The sequence below is a fragment of the Panulirus ornatus genome, chromosome 32 (genome assembly GCF_036320965.1).
Source record: "Panulirus ornatus isolate Po-2019 chromosome 32, ASM3632096v1, whole genome shotgun sequence".
NCBI classification, from domain to species: Eukaryota; Metazoa; Arthropoda; class Malacostraca; order Decapoda; family Palinuridae; genus Panulirus; species Panulirus ornatus.
This window is the reverse complement of record NC_092255.1, coordinates 24474103-24488855: the sequence shown is the minus strand read 5'-3', so window position 1 is coordinate 24488855 and position 14753 is coordinate 24474103. Positions and strand designations below refer to the sequence as shown.

Below are 14753 nucleotides of genomic sequence, written 5' to 3'. Positions count from 1 at the left end.
TTTACTAGTGGAGATCCTGTACCATTTACAGCTGAAGTGTATCGAACTCTCTGTCTCTCCGAGTGTACCGTACCTGTTGACCTGCTGACCCCTCACATCTGACGTGTACCATACCAACATTATAACGGCAAGACAACAAATCTATATTTTCATATGCAAATGACTAGTTCACTTCTCCGAACACTTGGGACGATATACTACACCTCCGGAACACTTCCCAAACTGCCTTGTTGTTGGCTCCTTCGTCACCATAACCCATGGAACAAAAGTTACTGAGGCACAACACTTCCAGAAACACAACTTGGGTGTTGCATACAAGGCTGGAGATGAGAAACACAAGTTGGGTGTTGCATAGACGGCTGGCGATGAGAAAGACAACCTGCTGCACCATATATGGCTGGAGATGAGAAACAGTTGCTCTCAAAAGACTAAAGTTCGGGAGTGTAGCTCGGAGTGGCGGTTGTATGAAGGCGCTGTTATGAAGGTGTGTGGCTGTGTGTGTGTGTGTGTGTGTGTGTGTGTGTGTGTGTGTGTGTGTGTGTGTGTGTGTGTGTGGTCCAGCTCCATGGCCAATGCCCTCTTCCCTCCCTCTCACCACCATCAGCTCTCACTCACTATTATATATATATATATATATATATATATATATATATATATATATATATATATATATATATATACAGGATTCAGATGCAGACATTACCCTTAATACTATCATTATCAATGTCATTAGTAGTGGTAGTTTCATTATTATCAATATCTTTATTGTGTTTATCATTTACTTACATTCATTATACTTCATCATCACTGTTACCATTATTGCAAACAATGTCTACTTCACGTTGATTACCGAGACCTCAGGATCCCCATGTCAGTCTGGGGCCAGGCTAATGTCAAGCCAAGACCTCCACCACACAGACCCACGTATCCTCCAGAACCTGCCTGAAATTTGTCTTGAAAAGTTTCTGAATATCCTCACACGTTGGTCCGTAATGATTCTGAGACTTCACAATACTGGATTACTCTTCCTTGCATGTTTAGATGTTTTCTCTGGTTTAAGTTGAGAAAGATATTTGCAGCGCCAATAGGCAATGTATGTGAACACACGACCAAACCTTCACCCACTGTGGCCAATACTTTCTACGAAGCGATGGATGCGTAACCATAACACAATTTCTAAGGAGTCATGTATCTACATTACTACACCTTCAAGTTGTACTCCAGCCCCACGAGAACATCGGTACAATCCTCGAGGGCGACGGTACGCGCTCCTGGAGTTAAGACGGTGCGATCCTTGAGTCCCACCGTCCAATTCAAGGTACGTGTGTATTTGTCTTCAAGGTTCGACCTGTCTTGTTCGTGGGGATCAAAGGCTTCCTCCAATCCGGAACATGTGTCATTCATTACCTATGTACTCAAGTCATCTACTTATTCAACAATATCCATGTGCTATTCTAGCATCACTGAGGGCATTCAATTAGTGTGGCTCCCCTCGCTCCCTCTGTCCATTACAATCGTTACCGGGGTCTCATGTGGCGATGCATAACGCCTGCAGCTTCACGCTGGCAGACGGTGAGTCCGGGTAAGACTGTGGCACTGATAATATCCACCGCCTCGCCACAGTAACACAATCTACCTTGTTTTTCATCCCAGGATGAATATGTGTCTCTAAGTACTATACATACTTTTCCGGCTTATAGTTAGTTTAATTATAGCTCTTTATTAATTAATCTACTGGTAATGATGTATATTCTACTTCTGCCTAAGGTGTGTGTGTGTGTGTGTGTGTGTGTGTGTGTGTGTGTGTGTGTGTGTGTGTGTGTGGTGGGGGTCTGCGGCTGTGGTTACAGCTTGAGGAAGACCAGAAGGCCTTCTTGTGTTTGTCCGCCCGGGGAACTGCAACCTAGGCATCTCACATTCCTACACAATTTTCATTTCCATTTTTTCCTACTGCTAAACTCCGTCTCTGTTCACAACTTTATCTTCGTATCATCTTCTCTACTTCGTCCCCCTTCCCCCCCCCCCTCTCTACGTAGGCTAGAGGTAGGGTTCCCAGGCAGTACGTGACACTGGGGTGGTGTGGTGTTGGCGAGACGGGGGGGTGGTGGTCAGGTGGCGTTGGCGAAGGGAGGAGACGTAGTGTTGGCGGTTGTGGGAGTGATCCTGGTGCTGGTGCAGAGATGGAGGGGGAGGAGGTGGGTGGGGGTGTTAACATGGTGTCATCCTCGACGCCACAGATGACAAAGACGAGTACATCATGCCCGAGCAGGTGCGCCGCCGGGACTCCCCGCCATCACCATGTCTCTGTGCACTGACGTCTGTAAGTGAGACAACAAACCTCACACTCGCCGAGTTTAACACTTACTAACTGGGGTCACACTTCCTCCCCCTCTCCCCAACGGGGAACAGCCTTATAAATGCTACGTCAGTGTGGACCTCGAAGACCCGTAGCACTTGCACGTGTAACCCCTCCCAACTCCTTGGCAGTGGAAGCCTGGGCATGTTCCTGTTACCTAGAGATGGCAGGAGCCTTCTGCTGTAATATCCCACATCCATCTGTGTAGTTCACGCCGTCAGAATGCTATTACCGTCCCTCCCCAGCAGATAACCTCGCCAGGTCTTCCGTTACCTGGCTGTCCCATGCACAAGCCCTCTCCTTACGTACATATCATTCCACCAGCAGCTCTTTTCGTCTCCTTAATTCTAACTGTAATCACGTAAGATTGAAGTCTATTGTAAATAAAAAAAAAACTTTCAATTCTATAACGGGTCAATCTTACTTAAACGCTGCCATGATCTTGTTCACAATAGGGGAAAAAAAAAATCCGCCACTGGGCACAAAGCTGATCGTTCCTCCATGACCAACTTTTTATTCCTACCAAGGAAGACGAGGAGGAGGCCAGCACAACCACCAAAGACATCTGGTGTCGTATGACAGGAGAGAGGGGTTCGAACCCAGGCACCATCATCATTATTGGTCGTGTCGCGAACGGAAAGCAACCCACCCTTCTCCCGGTATCTAGCAAGGGTAAAACCTAGGACTTTCTGTGATATATATATATATATATATATATATATATATATATATATATATATATATATATATATATATATATATATATTATATATTCACTAATCTACACCTAACAATTCCATCTTTAAGGCCTCACACCAATGACACATTTTGCACACACATTCCACCTAGAAATTCATACAAATACAACCTCTTCCTAAAACAACAGAGACATCTGGCGGAGCGGAGGGAATCTTAGACGCAACCTTAATGTCCTCGTGTGTCCGTCGACGCCCTGACACTTGAGGCTGGTGGTGGTGCTCGGGTTGTGCGAGTATTGCTTGGGAGTTTGCGACACATGATCCAAGGAGACATAAAACGCCAACCTTATAAAACCCAGAGTGTAGAGTGATTACCAGGGCTTCCGCTAGGCTCACACCAACACTGCCCTTGTGCCTGAGGGGCGTATGGTCCACTCTCCCGTGGCTAGGGGATGGGGGACGACCAGGCCCCTACTGAGGGTGGGGTTGGATACCCACCCCCCACTGTAGCAGGTGTCTTCCTCCTCTCTCTCAACACACACACACACACACACACACACACACACACACACACGGTCCAGAGAAGAGCGACCAAGACGGTAATGGCGGTATTTATTAAGGCTGAACTACAATGAAAGGTTGAGGGCTACACAGCTGTTGCACAACCTAAGATGAGAGAAGAGAGAGGGGGTGACCTGATAACGAACATTAAGTTCCTGAATTAAGGGGACAAAGGCAAGAGTAAAGAGTTCTTCACGAGGCGCAGGCAGGCAGGACCAGAGTTAGCAGGAGGCTGAGGGTGATGGGTGAGAAGGACGTAAGGAGAGACTTAACTTGGTCTTATGTCTGGATGGTGCATGGCTGGCACAGTCTACGCACTAGACTGTGAATGCTGGCAAACTACAGATACTCAAGTCTTCTTGATGGTATAAAAAGTGCAGGAGATGATACCCTACGAGTATAAAACTCTCTCCCCGTAACAGACAAACAGGTAAGCAAGAGGAGAACAAAGATGGTACAAAAAAATATGAGAGATAAGTTGCAAGGAAAGGCTGGGAGCCTTAAATTTAACCACCATGAAAAAGAGAAGAGTGAGGGGCGACCTGATCACAACATTTACGCATACAATGGACAGTTCTTCGAGAGATGTAGGGATAGAACAACCAGAGAACATAACATGAAGATGAGCAAGAAAACTGTGAAGCAATATGACAAACTAAGAACTTTTGTTGTACAAGTGGTGGATGTATGGACGAAGTTGACTGAAGACATGGTCAAGGGAAACTGAATGAATAAATCACACGAGTTGTATGATAGTAGATACTGTTCAAGAGATGGGGCCCCACGGGTGTAAAAATTCCTCCCTGCGCAGTACAAATAGGTACACACACACACACACACACGTCAGCCTTTCAAATATACATCCATTTTATTCATATAAACTCACAACATATTCTCTTCACTCTCACACCAAACAAAGTTCATACTGGTTCCGTCACGGCAGCTACGCGGACACCGACACCCTTCATACTACTCACCCTCCAGCACGCCCTCCACGCACCCTTTACTGCCACAATACCCACAATGACATTAGCACTTTCATAATACTATTCATAATCACACTGGAACTCTCCCTAATACACTCACATCACCAGCTCCTCCTCGTAAGGGTCTGTAAGCACTCTCCTGCCTCAGTCCTGCCTTCCAAACGCCGTTCCATTCCATAAAAAAAGAGACACGTTCCGTTCCTTGTCATTCACACTAACTTGGACTCACTCACACACTAACCTCCCTTTGTTCAAGCGATCACTTGGAGCCACCCTCGCGGTCGCTCAAACTCACACTTACGCTGGCAGTTGTGGCCATATTTACTCCTACTTTACACTTAAGTGGCCTCCCGCAACCAGCTTGGCTCCTCCCCCCCAGTGTAAGCGGTCCTCATCGCGCCTTTCGCGGACGTTCCAGCACCTCGGGCTGTTGACCCGAGACTCCTGGATACCATATACCTTCTTCGGGATCGCCTCCGTCAGGTCTGAAGAGCACTCCACCCCCTTCTGGTCAGAGGTAAATAATGTTTAACAAAGTTACCAAAGACGTTCAAGATGTTCTCCAGTCTATCACTTTCTTTTTTTCATTTCTGTTCCATACACCGCAAACGTGAAGGAGACATGTGCAAACTGTGGCATTAAAGAGTTAAGTTCCGAGTGCAAAGTTGCTGTTTCCCGACGGTACGACCCTTGAGCACGACGGTACATCCCTTGAGCACGACGGTACAACCCTTGAGCACGACGGTACAACCCTTGAGCACGACGGTACAACCCTTGAACTCGACGGTACGATCCTTGAGCATGATGGTACGACACGAGCATGACGGTGCGACCCTTGAGCACTACGGTATAACCCTTGAGCATGACGGTACAACCCTTGAGTATGACGGTACAACCCTTGAGAACGACAGTACATATTCATGGTCTTTCCTTGACTTGACCATTACTGTCCAGTTAAAGGTTAGGCCATCATATCCAAGACTCGTACCGTCGTGCTGAAGGGTCGTGCTGAGTCGTGAAGAGTCATGAAGGAGGTCGTATCGTCATGCTTACAATGTCAGGATGAAGTATAGAGAATGCGAGATGGTCAGGAGCAGCATAATGTAGGTGCAGCAAGAAGCTGTGTAAGCAAGGCAAGAGGTGGTGCGTGGGGTCCATGTTGACACCACGGTCTGGCTTCTGTCCCCGCTGACTGGTGCCACTGTTGGCGGTGCTACGGGCCCAGAGCGTGTTGGCGGAGGAACGGTGGAGAGGTGATGGTGGATGGGATCTCTTTTTGATCTAAAGAGGAGGGGGAGTCAGTGGAGAATTGATAATGATAAAAAAAATAAAATAGTAATAATAACAATAATAATAATAAAAGTTTTACTGAATCTAATGCAGCCAAAGGCTGAAAGTACAGAAAGAAAACACACACAATAAAGACACTGGGACTTTAACATGAGCAGGGATGTCAAACAACCGTTACGCAAACATTAAAGGTTGTTAACTCTGTTGACAAGAGTTGGGACGAAGCTATTCTTGTAGCGCGGCCCTGGTGCAGAAAAGCAACACGGGGACCAGGGATCTCACGAGGCAGAGGGTGTCGATGGCGGGGATGGTGCCATAACAAGTGACCTGAGCGCCTCCTGACGTGTGGTGTATGGAGGATGATCCTGCATGCCCTCCACTGCACCTCTTGTTCTGTGTGGATGAGCAGGAAGGCCAGACGGCGGAGACATAGGGTAGTATGGCAAGGATGAAACATGTGTAGATGTTCCTGACTTACGGCGCAGGGAGTTCAAGTGTCTCAAGTCTAAGAGGAATGTAGAGACGATAGCTGGAGGAGATGACAATGGTGCTGACTTCCTCCATCCAGCTTACTTTGTCGTCCTCAGAGGCACCGAGAAGTTGGATGTAATGACCCAACTGGAGGGAGCTGAGGGTTAGAGACATAATGGGGCAGGACATGATCAGAGGCGTGAATGGTGTGCGTAATTAGGTTCTTGCTGTAGTTGCTGGTGACGCAATTGGCAGTGGTCCAGTTCTGGAGGTTGTTAGCGTGTTCTTCAGGGTCATACAGTCAGGAGAGCTCAAGAGCTTTTGTCCACGCTTACACCAGTTGCTGGATCGTCAACGTAATTCCAGCGAGCAGACGCATCCGTCAGGGAGGCCACCAGTGAGGGACTGGAAGGTGGAGATGGCCCGTTGGATGGGTCCTGCCTGACGACACTTACTGAGGAAGAGGAAGTCTGCGAACCGTGGAATGACACCCATCCCTCGCCCATCGCTGATGGCTTTATTTATGCCTGTGCTAGGGTCCTGCTGGTGGTGGCACTATTGGTGAAGCGGCGAGTGTCGGTGATTGTTGGGCTATGCTGGTGGGAGAGGTAATGGTAAATCCAGTGGTGGAGACGAAGTAGGTGAAAAGGAGCATCGTGGTGGTGAGGGAGTTGACTATGAGGGCAGCCCTGGCGAAGGCGGTGAGAGTCAAGTCTCTGGTTGCAAAACAAGTGATGGTGAGGCTAGGGTTTATGGGAAAGGTGATAGTGAGCCTACTGTTTGTGAAGGATGTGAAAGTGAAGCCCATGCTGGTGAAGAATGTGACAGCGAAGCCCACAGTGAGATTAATACTGATGATGGTAACCTAAACATCAAAGCCGAGAGGAGTGTTCAACACTGTCATTTCATCACGGAGCCAGTGTTGAGGGGGATAGTAATAACCGAGCATGTGTTGGAGAAGATAATAGTGAAGATAGCGTCGTGCTGCCTCGCCAAGCAAGCCTTGTGTTGATGGTAAACAGTGGACGACGGAGCAGATGACGGGTGTGGGCGATGATAAGAAAATGGACTTTAATTATACGATGGAGTCACGACAGATTAAGACGCCTGACCGTGCACCCCCGTCCACAATGATGATGATAATAGTCATAATGACATTATGACGGGTGATAATGAAGAGGTTCAGGATGACAGTAACGAAGCCTGAAACAATGTTGATTCGGCTGTTAAAAAAAAAAGGTCATGTGCTAGTAAACTCAAGTTTTATGAATCATTTTTCCAGTGCATTGTATGCCGGAGAGAGTATAAATACATATAACAAAGCTTTAACCTGTAAAAATGTTTTTATCCACCAATAAAAACTATAATGAACTACAACAATACTACTAATATTATTAAAACATCATTATCATTAACATTATTCTTATCATTATCAAATACATCATCAGTATTATTTGCGTTAATATCTTCTCAATTATAACTAAAAGAACGTTTACGACAGACATATTTTTGAAAGGTAGATCAGGATGACAGAGAAGCATTATTATATACCAAATGATCATGATAAGAGGCGGTGCTGTACCTGATACTGGTGAAAAAGGTGATTCTGGTTTGGTAGTGTTAATGGAGACGCCACTGGTAGTGTGAAGGTGGTACTGGTGTGTTGGTGGAAGTGTTGAGGCCAGTTGTAGTGTGAAGGTGGTACTGGTGTGGTGGTGGCAGTGGTGGGGCCAGTGGTGGCGTGAAGGTGACACAAGGTGTGGTGGCAGTGTTCAGGCCACTGGTGGTGTGAAGGTGGTACTGGTGTGGTGGCAGTGTTGAGGCTACTGGTGGTGTGAAGGTGGTACTGGTGTGGTGGCAGTGTTGAGGCTACTGGTGGTGTGAAGGTGGTACTGGTGTGGTGGCAGTGTTGAGGCTACTGGTGGTGTGAAGGTGGTACTGGTGTGGTGGAAGAGTTGAGGCCACTTGTGGTGTGAAGATGGTACTGGTGTGGTGCAAATGGTGGTACGCGGTGACTTCAAAGACTAATCTAAAGCAGGCGATAATCAGTGATAACAAAGGTGATGATCATGGTAAACGATGCCCAAGTACAACAAACAGAAAACGAGACGTGGGGGAGGGAAAGGGAGGGAGGACTGGGTGGATAACGAGTGCTGGGAGAGAATAACAAAAACGGCCAGGCTGCAGAAGACGTGGAGGATGGTGGTAACTGATAATGATAGTTGCCATGTGATAATGATAGTCGTCACATTCAGGGGTGGTCATCATGAAGAACGAGATGACAAGTTAAACACGGCTCATAATGAAGCCTCATGTTCACAGTGAGAGAGAGAGAGGAGAAGGTGAGGATATAAGCTGTCGGCCGTCTGCGGTGCTCACATGTTCATCAGGCAGTGACCGGAGGGCAAAGACAATGCCACCATCACATCTTCAGTTTCCTACATATACAAAGAGAGAGAAGCGTAAATATATATTTGCAATCATTCTCTGCCATGTACCCGAGTGAAGAGTATTTACAGTCAATATGTGACGGGCGAGGAGGGCAAAGGACCTAGATGCAGCGAAGGGTGCGTGGTGAGATAGGTCGCCGCCTGTGAGGGTAAAAGACTTGCATGTCTGATGGTATAGTAGGAGTAGTAGGAGTAGTCCCCGCAAATGTACGGATGCGAAGTCATGGACCTCTAAACGCCGAAGTGCGGAGGGCGAATGTGCTGGAAATAAAATGACCGAGGACGATACTGGTTGAGAGGAGGATTGATCGAACCAGGTAAGAGAGAAGTGGGGTAGTAAGTGAAGTATGTCTGAAACAGATGAACATGGTGTGCTGAAATGGTTCGGATATTTGGAGAGGAGGAGTGAAGAGAAACTGACTAAATATGTGTCTAAAGTGGAGGATACATAGTGGAAGAGGAGGAGATCCAGAAAGAGAGGGATGCATGGTGTGAAAGAGGTTTCGAATCATCGGGGCCTGGACATGCAGGAGCGAGTGAGGCTCACAAGGGACAGAAAGAACTAGAGCTATGTGCTATACCGGGAGCGACGTATAGTTAATGAGCAGAACGAGGACATAAGAAGTGGTCAAAGGATACCAAGGAAAGCTCTACGGGGCTTATCTCTGTACAAGGGTCTCTGATTTTGATTAATTTCCCATGACAGTTACATAGCGGATGTGAGCAAGTTGGTCCGTTCTCCGTCTGTTCCAAGCACTGCATCGCTAACGCAGAAAAAGGCCAATATATATATATATATATATATATATATATATATATATATATATATATATATATATATATATATATATATATATACTCCTGTTTCTCCCGCCTTACCAAAGCAGTATCAGGGGGGAAAAAACTAACAAGAGCCTGGTTTGCACACATCCAGTTGTCAAGTGATGTCTACTGAAACCCAGAATTGCCATCGACAGCCAAGCCAATAATATGAATTATAATAAAAAATAATAAGCATTATTATGATCATTATTACTATCATTACTGTATTTATCAGAAATAGCCGTTCATAAAACTTACGGCAGCCAAAGGGTACAAATATACAGTAGATCTACCATCATTATCCGGCATGTAATTCAAGTGGGTGCATCACGTACATCAGCCTCCACAACATTACTCACACACACACATCCTCAACCCAACGCCCCGTGTGTTAGGCTGAAACATGGACTCCCACATTTATTAAAGTTCCTCACTTTTTTTTATATATTTACACACTGTGACTCCAGTGAGGCCAACGTCTCTATTCATCCCAACTCTATACACGAATGGGCATCAATATCATCAAAATCAATATACATAAATACATATATATATATATATATATATATATATATATATATATATATATATATATATATATATATATACTAGACTCCAAAATGTTCGTTAGACAAACCAACAATTTTTGTAGATGAGCTTATATAAACATTAAGTATTGTTCCTGTGTAAATAAGAAACAAAACACCATAATCAGCGAGGATATAAGTGATAATCATAAAATGTTGGATAATGGTGGTCTGGCTTACAGGATGTGGCAGCAGAATTCCTGTCACAAAATAATGGGAGGAGACACCAGGGAACCGGGCGGCCGCTCTCACTGGGTGAAGCCCGCGGCGCTGATGGTGGCAGAGATAGTGACGCCTCAGGCTCTGAAGGTGTAACAACGCATGATGGTGACGAAACTGAAACCCGGGACGACCGACCATAGTGGTGGTGGTGGTGGGGTCAGGCTGGGTGGCTAAGCGAAGCCTGTGAAGTCGATGGTGTGATAGATAGTAAGACTCAGGGACACCTTGGGAGGCAGCTGTACCAATAATGAGGCTTACACGCTGGGGTTTACGGCGCTGGTGGTCTGAACGCAACACACACACACACACACACACACACACACACACACACACACACACACACACACACAATCACCACCACCACTGGAAACCCAATGGAGGGAATACTGCAACTTTAAGTGCATATAATGATGGCAATATTGATCTACACATCTGTGAAGAACCATACCCTCTCCTCCTCGTGGAAGGGTTGCAAGGCTGGGCGGGAGTGGCGGCCGAGCAGCGAGCTCCGGCAGGAGAGACTACCTACTACCGTGGCCGCCCGCCACCTCCAGTCTACCATAAACACTAGCACAACAATGACCACCCTCAGCCTCCGTCCGCCCCTAACACTCGCCAGGATAAACAGTGCCCATCGTATATTACAGCCGTACAGAACCCATCCTCAACACTGACCATCCTAGCCTCCAACCCCCCATACAGTGCCCATCCCACGTAGCGTCCGCCTTTCACAGCGACCACCCTGCACAGGGTCCACGCTGGATATAATGTTCATCAGCGGAGGCCACTGTGTACAGTGTGTACCTGACGAAGAGCCTACCGTCAGCGGTGTACAAACAACAGCCACTGTAAACATTGTTCACACTCCACAGCACCCAACAGCAATCATTATCCCAAGACGCCTGTGTTCCAAGCAGGGCCCACCCAACCTAAATAGCTGGCCCACTCCCACCCACACAAAGGCGTGTGGCCGCAGCCTCCTCACGCCGCTCGCGAGAGCAAGAAAGATGGACGCCGGCTCCGTGCCCCGCAAACAAGATGGCTATGAATCCACCAATAATTTCCCAAGCGAAACCAACGTAAATAAGGCGGGCTCATTCCCAGTTGCAAGCTCCAACGAGGGACGTCGGCGACCCACACACACCGTTCATTCTCACAACCCTTCGCTCACCTGTCATACAATCTTCCAACTATGTTTGTCATACAATGTTTTAAAACTGTAGGAACGCTTTAATCACCGCTCTAAAATTGTAAGTTGACAGAGTAGGCATGATATCGTGCCTGAAGATGTGTGTGCGTGATGCTACGGCCGTACACGGCGACCCAGGGTACCGGGACAACAGAGGAAGGTGACGAAGTAAAGCGGAGGCCGAGGGGGCACGACGCCGGCCAACAGTCACAAATCATGGCTAAATCACGCGCGCGTCTCTATCCTACCGTGAGCCTTTAGCTACGGCTTAAGCTTAATTGTTAATGCTAAAATCTCTCAAAATCATTAAGCAAGTTAGGACATCATTAGAAAGACGTGTAAAGTAAGTCTGGAGAGGTTAATGAAGAACTGGGCATAAAAAAGGCGAGCAGGAGAGCTAGTTCTAAAGCGGTGGGCTTGGTGAGGTCAGGTCAGTGGACGTGGGTCGAGACAATCCCCCGCCTCATGCGTCTTGCCGACACCAGGAGGCGCGGCTCCTCACCTCCACAACACCAGGGCTCACACCCAACCACACCACCACAACACGCTCTATACCACACACTACAACTACCCACACAACACTTTCTCTTCGTCATCCTTCGGCTAGAGAGGCATCTAAAACGTACCATGAACGAAGTTTGTCGGTAACGCTGCTGTATTTCCCGCCATGTGCAGCGACATCTAAAGGTGCTGCTGAGCTGACCCCCTCAACGTGGAGAAGGCTGCAGTCCGGGCCCCGCCATAAAACCACCTGTTTACAGCGGACAACCCGCCCAGTTCGGCCCACGGCTCACGCAACACCCGCCTACATCACCACCCGTCTCACTATAATCAGTAACCGGTAACTCTTACAGCTACACTCTGCCGGGGATACCAGTCATTACACTACGCCATGTGTATACCACTACGCTTAAAATGTGGGCTTTGACGCACACACAGCGCTGTGGTCGTGCGTGGACCGTGAGCTGTCCTACTGCCCGTACGCCGTGTTGTATCGAACGTACGAGAACTGAGCTGGACACAGCGAAATCGTGGTGCAACACATTTGCCTTCCTAGACATCTCTTAAACACGAACGACTCTTGGCCATGATGGCGCCGGGCCTTTGCCTTGGCCCTTTTTAAGGGCCCTGGTCGACGAAGGCCAGGCCAACATACACACGGGGTCGTGATGCACTTTCCAACATATCATGATGATGTGATAAACCCTCACCCTTATCAAATGCTGTCAACCTACACCATATTCTAGTACGGCGCACTGCAAACGCCTTTGGTGCCACGAAAGCTGTTTGTCCCACCATATTTCATACTGAGTGCAGCATATTACAGTATATCTATTTGAGTTATATGGACGTTGACGCCAAATATCTAAATCTATGTACTGTGAAATATTTACTGTACTATAGGGACTCTTATGCCAAATATTTATACCTGTATGGACTCAAATATTTACCAATATTATATGGATTCTGTTGTAGTACATGGACTTTCTGATGTGAATATTTACCTGTAGTACAGGTACTGCACTCACAAATACTTACATTTGCACATGTACTCCATAGCGTCAAGCATGTACTGTACACACTATATGGACTCTGAAGCTATATGTACGTATAACAATATGGACAGATGTCAAATAACTATAATGGACAGACGTCAAATACCTAGGAGAGACGAACGTCAAATACCCAGAATGGACAGATGTCAAATACCTTGATATTCAAATGTCATATACCTAGAATATTCAAATACTAAATATCTAGAGTATACTGACTCTCTAGTGTCAAATATTTACAGAAAATAAGGATTTCTTACTGTCAAATGCCTTCAATATATTGACTCTATAGTGTCAAACGCATATAATATATGGATTCTGATGCCAAAAATCTATAAACTATGGACTCGTACATCTATACCCGTGATAATCAAGAAATGGCAATTCCACGACGCCATATATATATATATATATATATATATATATATATATATATATATATATATATATATATATATATACTCTACCCTTCACAACCAATATCATACGCCACTGTTCGAATACTGTCTTGAGAAAAAGAGCAAAGAATACAGGGAACCGAAATTACATCGTCACATCTCGGTCAAAAAGGACAAAGAAGTGTTGTTGGCTACAAACACGAATGAATACTATCCAAGTAAGAGCAACTACAAGATATAAATCCTTTTAAAACGAATAAAAACAATCTGCAACACATTTGCGTCCCAGCAAATGGCTTCGTACCTTCCAAATGAATATCGAGTGGGAAGTTAATGGGGTGTTTGCAGATATCTTTTTCACGAACGGTTGAGATGGAGAGGACGATGCGGGATCATACTGATGACAGAAATGTTGAGGGGGATTGAAGACACAAGAGGTGTCAACTTCGACCGGTGGAGAACCTCCTATTCATAGTAAACGACACGTCTGGGCAAAATACATCCCAGTTAAAGAATATCTTGGGTGGAAAAAAAGAAAGAAAAAAGGAAATCCAGGTATTAGTCATAGCTCCGCAGGTGTCTGTACCTGACCTAAATGGGAGAGAGGTGACTGGAAAGACTCAAGAAGGAAGAGAAGGCTACAGATTAGCTGCTGGAGGGAGGGAGGGAGGGAGGAGATATCATAATGATCAGTCCTCGAGAGATTGTCGTATAAGCGCTTAGCTACTGGAAGGAAGGAGGAGGTTATCATAACGGTCAGTCCTCATGTTTCTGTCGTTTAAGTCCGAACCACATTCATCCACTCAGTCTTTCAGACACAAAATCATTTTAGAAGACTCTTAACACAAGACTGTGTGACCCTGGCCTCTGACACCCACGATCTTGAAAACTTCATCAGATTTATATGTTTGTATGAAGCACCCGTGGTACAAGTCTGGTCCATATACGATCTACCCAGCCATGAGATATCGCGTATAGAAAAGAAGCAATGGTCAGCAAGGACATAAGGGCAGGAATATGTCCATCTGCTGTACAACTGGGAACATAAAAAGACCACCAGGTAAATATAGGACGCAGGCGATGGTCCGTGTCTACTGCTCAAAGGGATGATTGAAAATGCACCAGACGCCAAGGATTAACGGATAATAATTCCTTACGTATCTGACACAG

General features: G+C 46.3%; 1 protein-coding gene across 10 annotated transcripts in view; it reads right to left on the bottom strand.

Moving 5' to 3' along the window:
* pan (transcription factor pangolin) overlaps nucleotides 1-14753 on the bottom strand; it is a 649800-nt gene that overhangs the window by 253637 nt on the left and 381410 nt on the right. Inside the window, exon 1 of one of the 10 annotated variants that reach the window (XM_071681259.1) lies at nucleotides 12259-12886. The exons of the other annotated variants lie outside the window; for them this stretch is intronic. Within the exon in view, the coding sequence (XP_071537360.1) occupies nucleotides 12259-12261 (3 nt within the window). The 5' untranslated portion in view covers nucleotides 12262-12886. Of the gene's footprint in view, nucleotides 1-12258; nucleotides 12887-14753 lie in introns of those variants that run through there. 10 annotated transcript variants of the gene reach the window in all.